General features: G+C 36.9%; 1 protein-coding gene across 1 annotated transcript in view; it reads right to left on the bottom strand.

Moving 5' to 3' along the window:
* Positions 1-16676, bottom strand: part of Col24a1 (collagen type XXIV alpha 1 chain) — a 305980-nt gene that overhangs the window by 217411 nt on the left and 71893 nt on the right. The window contains exons 13-14 of the mRNA XM_042685239.1: positions 6704-6757; positions 4430-4474 (exon numbers count right to left, since the gene is read on the bottom strand). Coding sequence (XP_042541173.1) covers positions 4430-4474; positions 6704-6757 — 99 coding nt within the window. The remainder of the gene's footprint in view (positions 1-4429; positions 4475-6703; positions 6758-16676) is intronic.

Raw genomic sequence — 16676 nt, 5'->3', positions numbered from 1 at the left:
CAGAGTTAAATCAAAGGGTAATATTTTCCAACCTAATAAATATTGTATGTTAACATGTCATTGCTTATAATTTCAAAATTCTCTCAGTAGGAAATACTCTTACACTTACAGAAGCCAGTACATCCAAAGCTTATGGCTTTAAAACATTACATTCAAAAACACACTGGAAATTATACAGAAATAATCTATAAGTATGAAACAAAGTTTTCATAGAGAAAACCTTTCTTTGTGTACTATCATTTTGTCCAAAAATATAATATTTTAAAATTTTGTTTAAATACATTGCTGTGCCTAATCTGGCATTTTCAAGTAAATGTACTACTAACATATAATATCCTATTTAATGTCATCATGACTCTAAAGAAGAATCACAAAATTGTTAAGTATTGGAGATATGAAACACATGTTATAAAAGATTCAGCCAAATGGAAAATACAAAGTAAAACTGAATGATATAGAAATTTCCAAGAACCACCAAGCATTTTATGGAATGTCACAAGTTGTATGGAAAATCTATAGCTTCTACAAGCAACCCATGATAGTTGATAGCGGTTTTCAGCTTACAAAGTTAGACTGAGGGTCTTTCAGTATTCCCCTCCTACTATAATCCTCTTGCATGAGAAGATAGAATCTATAGAAGAAAATTGTTAGGACATAGGAGCTTAGGTTGAGGATGCCTGCAATATAGTATTAGAGGCAAAAGAGTCACACACATAGCTACAAATAATACCGAACTTTCAAGGTAAATGAGGTCAAAGAAATAGACCTGCAGCAGAGGTTCTCTTATTGAAAAACAGCAGCCACTGGACAGTGACTAAGAATTCCTATGAGTAAATGGTGGAAAGGACTGAGTTTCACATTGAGCTTTGTGATCAGTATCTACTACTCTCACGGCAATGATCAGTCACTCCTGTAATTCAGCAAAGACTAACAGCTATCTGCATGGAATAAAAAATAGATAAAGTAACAGTATTTCTTGAAAAACTGCATGACGAAAGGAATGTCTGAAGACAGTGATTACAGCTCTGGTCAAGTAGACAAAATCACTTCCTTTTAATTTGATCCTGACTCCACCTCACTCTTATTTCCATTTCCCAAGCATCCACTTCTCCCCTATCTTCTGGGTATATGAAGATGGCATTTTTCTGCCTCAAGAGCTCTTTGCTCTTTCCCAGGCCTGTGCCACTGACACACAATCTGGAAGATATGCTTAAAAACTGTGTTTTTGAAGCCTGTCCTGACTCCATACAATACCACAAATTGTTACCTTCTTTATATCTTTTCATCTACTCCACTATAGCAATAATCACAATATCTGATACAGATTATTTTTCTTTATGCCACTTGATTTTTATTGTTGCCCTAAACAGGAATTTTAACATGCTTGAATTTTAGATTCAATGCAGGGTGTGATGTTTGGTGTTCAATATTGCTTTGATTTTAAAAAATGAGTGTCAAAATGAAAGTAATAATACCTTCTCTACATCTCATTTAGGCACAAATAAGATACATACACAAAAATAACTTCAAAAGCATAGAGTACACATTTTTAAAATGTTAAATTTTTATTATCTTCGAACAGTTGTCCAAAGGGGTTTGGATTCAACATGTCTATTCATGAGTACAGTGCAGCTAGAACATCATCTTCACTAATGCAGATGAAGTGAAAATTACAGAACTGACTGCTAGTACCTTTAGCCATTCCCTTTTCTGTAGACTCCCTTTCCACTGATTGAGGAGGAAATGGAGAGAGATTGCAGAAATGCAGTCAGTTGTATTGAATACTCTTATATGGCAAGCACTGTACTAAGTCTTGAAGTTGAAAGATCAATAGAAATTAAACTTAAAAAGGAAAGTAACTATGTGAGATGATAGACATGTTAATATGCTTCACTACACAAACTACTTTACTGGTTGTTCTCTAAAACATCATGTTATAAATATCCAAGAGACAAAATACAACTTTTTTGTGTGAGCGTGCTGGTCCTGGGTCTTGAACTCAGGGCCTAGGCACTGTCCTTGAAAATTTGTTCAAAGCTAGCATTCTCTCACTGGAGCCACAGTTCTACTTTTGCCTTTTGGGAGGTTAACTGGAGATAAGAGTCTCACAGATTTTACTGCCCAAGCTGGCATCAAACTCAATCCTCCGATCTCAGCTTTCTGAGTAGCTAGGATTACAGATGTGAGCCACCAGTGCTCATATTTAAAGATCATATTAAACAGTAGTAAATTAAGCAGAAAAGTAGAGGTAGATGTCTCAGGTTGACAAATGTGCAAATTCCTCGTAGCAAAGATGCTGCATGCTTCTGAAAAATGAACAGTTTGGCTTTAATGCACACAGGATAGGTCTTCAAGATATAGGTAAGAATCCATCTGGGCAAGCCTTGTGCAGAAGCTAAGCTAATCAAGTTAGTGTGATACATTAAGAGAAGTATCAATTAGGGACATCTTTGAATGTAACTCCTTCACCTAACTACCTTCCTTTCCATGGATAAGACCTGATTATTACCTATAATATTAGCACTATTTAAGTCCTGAGAAAACATACTATTTCATTCCACCCTACATAGAGCTTCTCATAAAACTAAATAAAATCTCAATCTATAGTCAGCATACATTCTAAGATAGTGTAAGTTTTAAAGAGATTGTATTGCACAAAAGTTAGAGATTGGACTCTGGACTTTGATCACCTGGCTTCAAATCTGGGCAAATACTTAAAACCTACCTTGTCCTGAGTGGTTTTCAGAATGAAATGACATAATAATGTGTCTAGCAACTAGAAAATACTAAATAAATGTGAGGTACTAATGCTAATTTTACAATTATTAGTAGTACTACTGATGCTATTGTCATGTAAGGTATAAATTTCATAGACTCACTGATTCTAATCCTACACTCATGTTATCCAGGATGACAATTTAAAACTTTTCAACTACCAAGTAGCTAAGATTATAGGCTTTAACATTAGCACAATTCTAATAAGTAAGCCCCTGACTTATTTCTTGGGTCAAGTTATTACTTTGTGCTTTGGGAAAATTAAAGCTAAGAGGAAGAATATAAAAATTTGAGTCAGAATACTTGTGTTCATAATAAAAAATATTGAGGCTTCAATTCATGATGAAGAACAATGGAGCTTTAATTACTTACTTCTTATATATAAAGCAAGCTGTAAATTCAATTTTAAGGAAAATCTTACCCCTGCTACTGGTTATGTCAACTTTTATATAGATACTGGTAGCTTATTGTTTAGATTCTATTCTCCTTAATCTTTTTATGTTTCATAAATATATGTCACTCCTGCTTCAAACTCATTGGAATGTTAAAGCACATGACTCTAAAATTTATATATTTGCAGTCCATATTCCTGTCATAAATAATAAGCTTGGCTGAGAGGAATATACTTACGAGGTTTTATTGTAAGTATGTCAACTTCAGTTTGTTTACTAAAGTAAATATGTAATCATATATTTATTAGAATGTTACATATCAGGCCAACACTGTTTTGAAATCCAATGAAATAATTTCATTCAACTGTAAGGTTAATAAGCTGTATAAAAATTGGGTAGGTAGACAAATAGTCACATGTGCTTTTTTATCTAATAAATAAATTAGGTATTAAAATATTCAATGTCATTGATGAGCCTAACTTTTACTTTTGTTTAGGATGTCTTTCCTGGACATGAATTTATTTGTATTACATGAATTAAAATCCAAATTTATCAGTGCTTTTTGTCCAGACCTCTCTCCAATCTGGATCTTATATAAGACTATCTCAGAGAAAAGAAATCGGTCTTCTGTATCCTATATATGTTTTCAGTATTTAAGTTTGAAATCAAGGCTTTGCACCTGCCAGGCAGGTCCTTTACCATGTGAGCCACTCCATCAGCTCTTTTTACATTGACTGTTTTAGAGACAGAGCCTTTCACCATCTGCTCAGGCCAGCCTGGATCAAGAGTCTCTGATTCAAGCTTCCTCTTATAGCTGAAATGACAGGTATGTGATTGCTATATCCAGGCACTGACTGAGAAAGAATCTCACAAACTCACTGAGAAAGAGTCTCACAACTTTTTTCCCAGACTGGCCTCAGATTGTGATCCATTGATCTCTGCCTCCCAAGTAGCTAGAATTACAGACTTGATCCAACACAGCCAGCTCCTATAACATAAACTTTTGATAAAACTAAGTCTCACCTGGGACCTTCTAATGATCAGCTGTAAATACATAATATCCATAAATTATTTTAGCATATCATAAAATATGATTTTTATACAACTCATTTCATATCTGGCAGAAAAAATACATTTGAGCAAGGTAGACATCCAACAATGGCACTAAAACTATTCATTTCCCTAAGTTTAAAAAACACATCCAACAAATACATTGAACAATAAAACCCTTCATAAGAATGACAACATTTGGTGATACTCACTCTAAGCCCAGGAAATCCCGGAGGACCAAGACCACCTAAAAGTCCCTATTGTAAGAAAAATGAACAAAATATATTAATTATGATTCCAAACTAGTGTGCTTTTTGTATATGAAGATACATATTTTTAGGAAAGAAGTTATCAAAATTTGCTACAGCTAAATCTGGGAACACATCTACTTCAAACATTTTCCTTAGCCTGGTGCTGGTGGCCCACATCTGTAATCCTAGTTCCTCAGGAGGAGATCTGAAGATTGAAGTTCAAAGCCAGCCTGGGTAAGAAAGTCTGTGAGACTCTTGTCTCCAATTAATCACCAGAAAACTGGAAGTGGTGCTGTGATTCAAAGTGGTAGAGCGTTAGCTGTAAGCAAAAGAACTCAGGGTCAGAGCTCAGGTCCAGAGTTCAAACTCTACAGCCGATTAAAAAAATAAAAATCCTGAGAAGGGCAAATCTAGGGCATAAATAACAGCCTTCAAAAGTGCCCTTGTCTCCATGCTTTTGACTACTAGGAACATCATCTTAGCCTAGAAGGAAGAATACTCTGTGGCTCCTCACATAGGAAGGAAATACTCATCACTATTAGAGACACAACTAATCTCTGTAATGTATGACAAGCCAGTGGCCAGCATATAGAAGGACATTTTCAGAGGGTTTAAAGCACTCTTGTTTCAAAGTATATTGTTTAAATTTTCTAATTTTATTTTTTATATATAAAACAGAAATAATATTCATTTTCACTGCTATAAAAATTGTAAACAATCAGTGTTCTACATTTACATTATGGATATAGCACAAGGTAGAGGAATAGCTTTACCCTCATTTTGCATTTTAAGCTATTTCAAAACCAAGGAGGAATATTCAAACTAAAAATATCCAGCTGCACTTAAAGACTCAATATGCACTTCAAGAAGCATTCTGATATATTTTAAATAGGGAGAAGATTTCAAAAAGAAAGTTTGAATATTCTAAATGTCTAGTCACAATAGGGCTGTTAAAAAAGCAAATAGGATCATTTCTACTAAATGAACAAGCACACAAGAATAAACAAATGGTATTTTTTTAAAGCCCAAGTTAATATCTCATTAGGCTCCAAATTGGAAGCTCTTCAAAATTGTGGGCTAGAAAAAGATGGTAAGTATTCTACCTCAAACATTCAAGGTTTATTTGTTTGTTGGTTAGTACTAGAGTTTGAACTCAGTACTTCAAGCTTATTCAGCTAGCTTGCTTGGCGTGTACACTATTACTTGAATCACACCTCCTCTCTTCCTTTTTGCTGGTTATTATGATGGAGTTTCATAGATATTTCTGCCAGGAATTGTCTCATTGTTCTTCAGGTTTCACACAAGTTTTTAATGATCTATTTGGAAATCTGCTCTACTCCTGTGTTGTCTGCTATGCTTTATAATATACGAAAGTTTAGCTCACTAATTGTAAGTTGGACAGGAACAATTTTCAAACTCTTTACCATGTCTATTTAAATGCCCAAATATAGGTACTACTCTCAATTTAGGCTTTAAGGATTTTGTGTGTGATTCGAATTCACTTTAAAATCTTACTAAAAGAATATGCATACGACATAGAATGGGGATAGTTACCAGCTGTTCTTTGAAAGCAAAATATGATGCTATTTCTACGTAGTGTCCATAAATGTCAACCTATTGTCATTCTTTGAAAATATAATTAATTTAGAATGTTAAACTTTCTCAATCTAAACATCAATCTCAAAGATCTTTCAATAAAACACATTTTCACCCAAAATTTGTATAAAAGTCGATATTGTGTCCATGTATTTTAGTTGTTTATTTAGCATTCACACTTTACCTGATCAAAATAATCAGTTTTAATGATTGTCAGCATAGACGTCTAAAATAATTTTGGCTTATTTCCCCTGTTGGAAAATCACAAATTGGTTTGGAAATGCTAGCCAATAGTGGTTTTTTGTTTTTGTTTTTTTTTGTTTTTGTTTGTTTGTTTGTTTTAGGGCCTGAACTCTGGGCCTGGGTGCTGTCCCTCCACTTTTCAGCTCAAGGCTAGCACTCTACCACTTGAGCCACAGCGCCACTTCCAGTTTTTTTCTTTTTGCTTATGTGGTGCTGAGGAATCAAACCCAGGGCCTCATGCATGCAAGGCAAGCGCTCTATCACTGAGCCACCTTCCCAGCCCCCTGATAGTGGTTTTTTATTCCTCCCACAAAGGCCATTGTAAGGATGCATGCACAGTCTCTTTGGAGTATGACAGGTGTGAGCTCCAAGACCAGATCCTCACAGTATACTCACAGGACTGCCATCAAGCCCAGCAGGGCCTCTGTCTCCAAAGTCACCCGGGAAGCCCTGGCACAGAAAAAGAAGAAAACGAGGTTAAAGACAAAATATAGGCTGAATTCATTTTCATTGTATTTTCTAATAAGGAATTTGTAATATTAAACATGTATTCCTTAATGCTTAAATTGGAATGTGATAGTTTTTTTTTCATTACCTTTAATTGATTTTAGAATTTTATATGCATTAGAAAATATTTTGACACTCAGGTAATAGAGAACACTAAGGAAATAGAGAAAATGTGTCTATCATTGCATAAATAACTGAGTAATAAGGAACATAGCCACAATTTCTTCATAGGCAATGCATCGATCCTCTCTACTCTGTCACATTGACCCTATTCCAGTGTGCTGTAAATATTAGATTGTGATGAAGACTATGTATCTAGTCTTATAGAGACACATTTCATCTTCACAGTAGTTCTAGTTAATGCATACTAATGTCATTATGTTGAAGTTGAAGAAATTAGAGAAGTTAAAACACTTGCATGGGGGCTGGGGAGGTGGCTCAGTGGTAGAGTGCTTGCTTTGCATGCATGAGACCCTGGGTTCGATTCCTCAGTACTACATAAGCAGAAAAAGCCAGAAGTGGCACTGTAGCTCAAGTGTTAGGGATAGCCTTGAGCTGAAGAGCTGAGGGACAGAGTCCAGGCCCAAATTTCAGGCCCCAGGACCAACAAAAGAAAAAAGAAAAGATCAAGTAAAAAAATTAATTAAACCATTCAGTAATAACAAAAGCACATCATTAGAGCCAGTCACACACATGTAATCCCAGACATTGGTAGGGAGGGACAGGATTCTGAGTTCCAGGTCCTTCCAGGCAAAGTTAGCATGTGTCCCAATCTTAAAAACCAAAAGATTTAAGTTATGAGCTGTTGGGTTTAATCCCAAGACACACACACACACATACACACACACACACACCACCACCACCACCACCACCACCACCACCACCACCAGCAGCACCACCACCACCACCATCACCACCACCACCATTAAAAAATCTCATTTATTTAGAAAGGCTGCATTAAGTAATCCTATGTTCCACTGATTGTCAAAAATTACTTTTTCCTTCATAGAAATATAAATGAGTTGTTTAAAAGATACTACTTTAACAATATAAAACAGGTAATGTTTCTAAAATATAGTTAACTTATACTAAAAGCACAGTTTTTCTTATTCTGTCAGGAAAAGGTAGTGGGGAAATCACCTGTTTACTTAAACATAAAGTGACCATACATGTTTTAAAGTCAACTGAAGTTCAAGGAGGCATTGACCTGGAGAGTCAAGTTCTGTTGTTAACAAGCTTACAAATCTGTATCACATTCTATTCAGTATGATCTAATGTGGAAGTATTTTTGAGGCCCAGATAATAAAAAAGAGGAAACATACTGCAATAAATTGGAAACCTTAGAGATGATTGATTTTCTAAAGATAGAGTGTAAGTAGGAAACTTCAGTGCAACAATCAAGAAAAAACACACTGCATAGTTTCATTATTACGAAATGTCCTGAAAAGGTAAATCCATTGAAATGCAAACCATTTTGTGGTTCCTTAACAACTTAGTAGTGATGTAAAGGCCAAGGACAACTAATGAATGAATACTGGATTTCTTTGGGCAATAAAAATAATCTAAAATAGTGTGCTGGCTGCACAACACTGTGAGTATACTACAAACTATCAAATTATACACATTACAAGAGCAAATATGGTATCTGAATTATGTCACAATAAAGTTGTTCTTAAATAAACAAACAATTAATTAGTCTGAAAAGGAGCAGGACCAGAAAATCTCTTTTGGGAACTCACTGCCAGGTCCAGTTGGAGAAGTTGCTCTCTGGCTCAGTTTGTCCAACTGGAAGGAGCCGGAATGAGTCTTAATTCCTAATGTTTAGAATTAGTTTCAACTATGTGAATGAGCTTGACCTCTGAAGTGTGGATCAAAATCTGCCCTCATGCTTTATATCCTGAAATGTAACACTTGTTGGGATTATGTGTCTATGAAATCCTGCTCTGTGAGGATTTCTTCCAACTTATCAGCTGTAGTTCATAGGCTGTTGCACTTCTCAGATTCTATTTCAATCTTGTAGACAGAATACATTCAATGTCCTAGAATGTTCCATACATTTTGTTACACTACCATTAGTCAAAGATAGTTACTGCAGATTATACTGTATAAACTTGAATCTAGAGAAAACATTTTCCAAACAAAATGGTAGAAACACTTAAAAATTATACAATTTCCATAATGCTGTAGTAACAGAAGTGCTGCTTTTTACTATCTTATTGACTATGACTTTTTCTGAGAAAGTCTATAAATTTTCTACAAAATGTATGCATCAGCCATGGGTGTGCAGTAAGTGCAGTACCTACGTAAGATGGTTGTGAGCCAAGTATAGACACTAATAACAGATGTGAAACAGAAGCACTTCATATTCTGAAACTCAGACACCAGGGTTAGAAGCCAAGATATAGTTTACTTCAAATAGACTCTTCTAAGAGAAAACTATATGAGAAAGAAGGGACCTTCCTTTCTATAGTTAGCAAGATAAACATCTATGAAGTCTAGGTGACTTGAGTGTCATTTTGCGCATCACCCCAAGGCTCTGATATTTTTGTCTTTGTAGGAAAGAAAACTGAGTGTAGTCTTGTTCTTTGTTTAGCTCTAGTTATTGCAGTACAGTACTAGAGATGGAACCACCAGCCAAACACTTGTTAGGCAAATGCTGTACCACTTGAGTCAGCCCCTAGGCTTTGTCAAACTTTAAAAGTAATATAATTTGATTACTTATAATTTATTGTGGTCACATGTGAGAAGTTCCTTTGGGAAGGACCATGTATATCTTGGCAGCAGTTTTCTAGGTATTATGGAGAGTAAATCTGATTTTTTCTGACTCATTTTTTTAAAAATTCTGGCAAGTCAGTTCTGCAATAAACTTTTCAGATCTTTGGAGCCACATAAACTTGCATTGCCAACTTAGTACAAGAAATACTACTGATTAAATAAAACTGAGAGCCCTATAAACATGTTCTGAAGGCAACTATATAATTTCCTGATTGCTACACTTTGGAAAATTTGTACTAAAAAGAAAACTACTTGAAATTAAGTGACATATCTGAAATCTACAATGATCAAAGAAAATACAAATACTCTTTCCATACCTCAGCTATTTTTCTTCTGCAGAATTATTTTCTATCATGACTCAATGCATAATTTAGGATTTAAAGAAGCTTGCTCATATAAGATATGCTCCAAGGAGCTCCTTAAATATAAATCATGTAAAATAGAACATATAAATCATGTAAAATAGAGCATGTAAATCATGTAAAATAAAGCAGCACTGCTATGGTGTTTAAGGAACCCTGACTAATACAATCTTCTAGTTTCTCGTTACTTGGTATTTCTAGAGAATGAACTTCTTAGTGTTCACAAAAAGCAAAAAGTTAGTTTGGTTCCGGGAAGATGGCGGAGGAGAAGCTGGAATCTGAACAAGCTCTTGCATAGAAAACAGTTTCAGAGTTCCAGTGAACAGTCCCAAGCCAGAGAATCACACCAAGTGTGCCATCACAGAACAGAGAGTTAGTCAAGAGAGGGGAAGCCAAGCAGACACATCTGAGCAGCTGCCGCTGCGGCGGCAGGGTCGCAGCGGCGACCACCGCTGCGGAGGCATACCTGAGACGCAGTCCGGGACAAAGGAGCCAGACGCAGCGGACGAGCGGATTCTACTCAACACCAGCAAGAACGGACAAGGAGCGGACAACTTCATCCTGCACTTTGCAGACCAGAGACGACCCGGGATCCAAGACTCCCCGTGAGTAGAAGCCCCGCTTCCTCACTCCTTCTCTAGGAGCAGAGGAGGGAAGGCCACCCCTCCCCCCCCCAGCACCGGTGATCTCCATCTTGGATACCGACAAAGCTCGGAGGAGCGGCTAGCTCCAGCTCAGGCCTTGGAATAGAGCTAGTCATTTGGCAGTTCACGGGAACAGACTCAGTTCCATCCAGGGAGGGGTCGCCCAGCTCAGGCACCAGCCATTGGAGTGGCTCTCCTCGCTGGGTGGCCAGAGCCAGAGGCTGCCCCTCCCTCTAGCAGCCACCACAATCAATTGAAAAACAGAAACCCTGAGAATGGCTCCAGGCTGGGTGCTGTGAGTTTTTTTCTCACAAAATAGCCCCAGGGAAAAGCTACTGTTCCTTGAAAGACCTCAACTCTACCCAGAACCTAGCCTCATCACTGCATCCCCCTCTTTTGTGATTCTCAAAGCAGATCACCCTCCCAGTAAACTAACCTGGGAGGGGGATCTCAAAATCTTGGGTAAAGCAGAGCATTTTTCTGCCTGTTCCAACAAACTGACTTAAGAAACCAATCAAGCCACAGGACCTCAAGCTGACCAGAGACTCCAACCAGACTCTGGTTACAGACAAAAGGGAGATACAGGACTCTTCCCACCCCTCCCAAAAAAAAAAAAAAAAAAATCAAAGAACTTTTTTTTTTCTTCTTCTTCTTCTTTTCTTTTTTTCTTTTTCTTGTTTTGTTTTTTTTTCGTTTTTTGTTACCTTATATATATATAAAAACATTTTTTTTTTGCTTTTCTAAAACTTTTATTAATCTTTAATTTTTGCCTCTTCTGAAAAAATAATTGTTTTCCATTAATTTTTTTTTTCTCCTCTTATAATTTTTATTTTAGGAATACGTGAATGTGTGTTTTCTTTTCTTTTCTTGTCTTCTTTCTCTTTTTCATTCATTCTTAATTATCTTTTTGTTTTTGTTTTTTTTCTAGCTCTACTGAACTTCTGATCTTTTCTTCTCACTTTCCTATCCTTTCCAACTTTTCCTCTTTGTTCACCTTTATGTGACTTAACTCTTGTCCTGCACATCCTCAGATAAACCCGTAGTTAACCAGTAGACCCTATCCCCCATTGAGTACACACTTAATCCACAAACTTATTACTCAATTCAAAACCTCTGAGACTTAAATTCATTAATAACAGTACTACCTCTTTATACCTATATAATATTTTAAGCATTTTTTAAAAGTTTTTCTCATCTCCTCTATGTCCCTCCCTTTCTCTCAACATATTCATATCCCTCTATAAATAGATGATCTTTTAATCTCTAAAATAACATTAATTTTTACGTCTCTATTTTTTTTCTGGTCGCTTTTCATTCCCCTTTCCCTTTCTTCCCTTTTCTCTCTCTCTCTACTTACATCCTACCCAACCTATTTCCTGCATTGTGGTTAGGACATAGTTAACTCTCCCTGTGCCTTCCCACACCAATCTATTCCTATTTTTTACCCACATCTCTCCCTAACCCTAATAATTTCTGGTTTTCCAAATTCTTCTCTGCGGTTCAAAGTCCTTTAACATATAGTTGTTTGATGTCGAATAGATGTATCTGTTGAACTAGATTGTATCTGTAGACTATTGACTGTACAAATGCAAACTTTGGTTGATGGTTGCCTTAAGATAGTGTTCTAGCACAAAACTGGTGGTATCTTCATCTCAAATGGGCAGAGTAAGCCGGAAAAACACAAGAAAAATGGCAAATTCGGGTATCTCAATTCCCAATCCTGATAATCAGGGGTTAGAACAGATAATGAATAATCCAGAGGAGAGTTCCCAAACAGCTCTACAAACACTGCTGGCAAACATGATAAATGAAAAGTTTGACAACGTACAAAGGACTCTGTATGAGCGTGATAGGGAGAGAGAGGAGGCATCCCAGAAGTTTATACAGGAATATCATAAGCGTGAGGAAGCTACTCAAAAACTGATACAGGATTTGCGTGAACAACTTGAGAATACTCAAAGAGAAAGGGAGGAATGGCGTGAGCAGGCTGAGAACACTCAAAGAGATCTGCAGGAATCCCACAAACGGGAGGAAGCTAATCAAAGAGTAATACAGGAATTGAGAGACCAGGTAGAGAACACACAAAGATCACTAAAGGCATTCATGGAATCCATTAACAAAGAGATGAAGGAAGTCAGGGAGACCACAAAGGGAATGCTGAAGGGAACCCAACAGAAGGAATGGGAGCCCAAAGAAACCATAACCAATCAACTAAGTGATTTGAGGACAAACACTGAACACCAAATTAAGGAAGTAAAGAAATTCATACAAGACCTAAAACAGAGCTTCAACAAAGAACTTGAAGCCATCAAAGCTGACCAACTAGAAGGAAAAGAGATAAAAAACAAAGTAGAGAGTCTTGACAGCAGGTTAGACCATGCAGAAGATCGAATCTCAGGGATTGAAGACAGCATAGATATTATAGAGAAAGAACATACAACCATCCAAGACAAGTCCAAGAAATATGATAGATCTATCCAACACCTGGAAGACACCATCAGAAGGCCAAATCTAAGGATAATGGGTGTAGAGGAGCACCTAGAAACAGAAGTTAATGGTCTAGGAAATCTGTTTAACAGGATCCTAGCAGAGAACTTCCCAAACATGCAAAAAGATAGGCCAGTCCAGATACAAGAAGCCTTTAGAACCCCAAATAGACCAGACCAGAATAGGACATCCCACCGTCACATAATAATCCACACAGGATCAACTCAGAACAAGGAAAAGATCCTTAAAGCTGTCAGAGAGAAAAGGGTAATCACTTATAAAGGGAAACCAATTAGAATCACCTCAGATTTCTCAGCAGAGACAATCAAAGCAAGAAGAGCCTGGAATGATGTATGCCATGCCCTAAAAACAAACAACTATCAACCAAGAATACTGTACCCAGCTAAACTCTCCTTCATAACTGAAGGCCAAATAAAAACCTTCCATAGCAAAGAAAAATTGAAACAATACATCTCCACCAAACCAGCCCTACAAAAGATTCTTAAAGATGTCCTACACATAGAAAACCAACAAGACCGCAATAAAGGCCAAGAAACTGCACCCAAACTGAGAATCCAAGAACCATAGGAAGAACCCAGTTTTCGCAGCCCCCAAGAAGATAGATAACATGGCAGGAACTCCCAAATACCTCTCAGTCCTATCTCTTAATGTTAACGGACTGAACTCTCCAATTAAGCGACATAGACTGTCTAGTTGGATTAAAAAACAAGACCCTTCTATCTGCTGCCTGCAGGAGTCACATCTTGCCCGTAAAAACAAACACATTTTCAATGTTAAAGGCTGGAACAAAATCTACCAAGCAAACGGACCGCATAAACAGGCGGGAGTTGCAATCCTAATATCAGATAAAATAGACTTCAAATTAAAATTCGTGAAAAGAGATAAAGAAGGTCGCTACATACTAATTAAAGGATCTCTCCTTCAGGAGGATATTACAATTCTAAATATCTATTCGCCAAACAATGGAGCACCCAAATTTATCAAAGAAACACTACTTTCCCTCAAATCCCATATAGATCCAAAGACATTAATCGTTGGGGATTTTAACACACCACTCTCCCCACTAGATAGATCAACTCGGCAAAAACTCAACAGAGAAACCGCAGATCTAAACAGCTGCATAGATCAACTAGACTTAACAGACATCTACCGAACATTTCACCCAGCAGCATCAGAATACACGTTTTTCTCAGCAGCACATGGAACGTTTTCTAAAATAGACCACATTTTAGGCCACAAAGCAAACTTGTCTAAATTCAGAAACATTGAAGTTATACCTTGCATTCTCTCTGACCACAAGGGAATAAAGTTAGAACTCAACACCAAAAGCCACCAAAGAAAGTCCGGTATCACATGGAGGCTGAACAACACACTGCTGAATCATGAGTGGGTCATGGAAGAGATTAGAAAGGAAATTCAAATGTTCATGCTATTCAATAAAAATGAACACACAAAATACCAGCTCCTCTGGGACACAGCAAAGGCAGTACTCAGAGGCAAGTTTATAGCTCTGAGCTCCTACATCAACAAATTGGAAAGATCTGAAACTAACAATTTAATGACACATCTAAACCTCCTTGAAAAAGAGCAGCAAGATAAACCCCAATCCAGTAGACGGAAAGAAATAATCAAAATTAAATCAGAATTAAATGAATTAGAATCCAAAAAAACTATAGAAAGAATCAACAAAACAAAGAGTTGGTTCTTCGAAAAACTCAACAAAATTGACAGACCCTTAGCAAATCTTATCAGAAAAAGAAGAGAACACACCCAAATTAATAAACTCAGAGATGAGAATGGAAACATCACCACGGAAACAAGCAAGATTCAGAACATTATAAGGGAATACTTCTCAAAACTTTATGCTAATAAGTTTGAGAACTTGACAGAAATGGACCTCTTCCTAGCAAATATTGACATGCCAAAACTAAACCAAGATGAGGTAAACTATCTTAACAGGCCCATATCAAGCATTGAAATAGAAACAGCAATAAGAGACCTCCCAGCTAAGAAAAGTCCAGGACCAGATGGTTTTACAGCGGAATTTTACAAGGCCTTCAAAGCAGAGCTCACACCAATTCTCCTCCAACTCTTCAATGAAATTGAAAGAGAAAGCTCACTACCGAACACATTCTATGAAGCCATCATAACCCTCATCCCAAAACCAGGCAGGGACTCATCAAAGAAAGAGAACTATAGACCCATTTCTTTGATGAACATTGATGCAAAACTTCTCAACAAAATTTTGGCCAACCGACTTCAACAATTCATCCAAAAAATCATACACCACGATCAAACAGGATTCATTTCAGGGATGCAAAGCTGGTTCAATATACGCAAATCAATTAATATTATTCATCACATCAACAGGAGCAAGAATAAGAACCACATGGTTATCTCAATAGACGCAGAAAAAGCATTCGACAAGATCCAACACCCCTTTATGATGAAGGTTTTGAAAAAATTAGGAATCCATGGAACATTCCTCAATACAATAAAGGCTGTATATGACAAACCTACAGCCAGCATTATACTCAATGGTGAAAAACTAAAGCCATTTCCTCTTAACTCAGGAACAAGACAAGGATGCCCACTCTCTCCACTTCTCTTCAATCTAGTATTAGAATGCCTAGCTACAGCAATAAGACAAGATGCAGACATAAAGGGGATCCAAATAGGGAAAGAAGAAATAAAACTCTCCCTCTTTGCAGATGACATGATCTTGTATTTAAAGAATCCCATAGACTCCACTCCCAAATTACTCAAGCTGATTCAAAACTTTGGCAAAGTAGCAGGTTATAAAATTAACCCACAAAAATCAATGGCTTTTCTGTATGCCAACAATGAGAAAAGTGTGGCTGAAATTAGGAAAGCAACTCCATTTGTAATAGCCCCACAAAAAATAAAATACCTAGGAATTAACTTAACTAAGGAAGTGAAGGACCTATATGATGAAAACTTTAAAATCTTGAAAAAGGAAATCAACACAGAACTTAAAAAATGGCAAAACCTCCCATGCTCCTGGATTGGAAAGATTAACATCGTGAAAATGGCAATACTTCCCAAGGCTATCTACAAATTCAACGCAATACCTATCAAAATTCCACCCTCATTCTTCAAGGAAATAGAAGAGGCAATCCAAAAATTCATATGGAACAATAAAAGACCCCGAATAGCAAAAACGCTCCTCAACGGAAAGAACACTGCTGGAGGAATATCAGTACCAAATTTCAAACTCTACTATAAAGCCATAGTAATCAAAACAGCTTGGTATTGGCATAAGAACAGACCTCAGGACCAATGGAATAGAATTGAAAACCCAGAAATGAACCTACAGACCTATAGCCATCTAATCTTCGATAAGGGAGCTAAAACAATAGAATGGAAGACAGACAGCCTCTTCAGTAAATGGTGCTGGCAAAACTGGTTAACTACATGTAGAAAACTAAAGCTAGATCCTTATATATCACCCTGCACCAGAATCAACTCCAAATGGATCAAAGACCTTGAACTCAAAGCAGACACTCTGAAAACATTACAGGATGGAATAGGAGAAACCCTGGGTCTCCTTGG

This window comes from Dipodomys spectabilis, unplaced genomic scaffold, assembly GCF_019054845.1.
Source record: "Dipodomys spectabilis isolate Male_0828 unplaced genomic scaffold, ASM1905484v1 ptg000002l, whole genome shotgun sequence".
NCBI classification, from domain to species: Eukaryota; Metazoa; Chordata; class Mammalia; order Rodentia; family Heteromyidae; genus Dipodomys; species Dipodomys spectabilis.
This window is presented reverse-complemented; position numbering and strand designations above follow the sequence as displayed.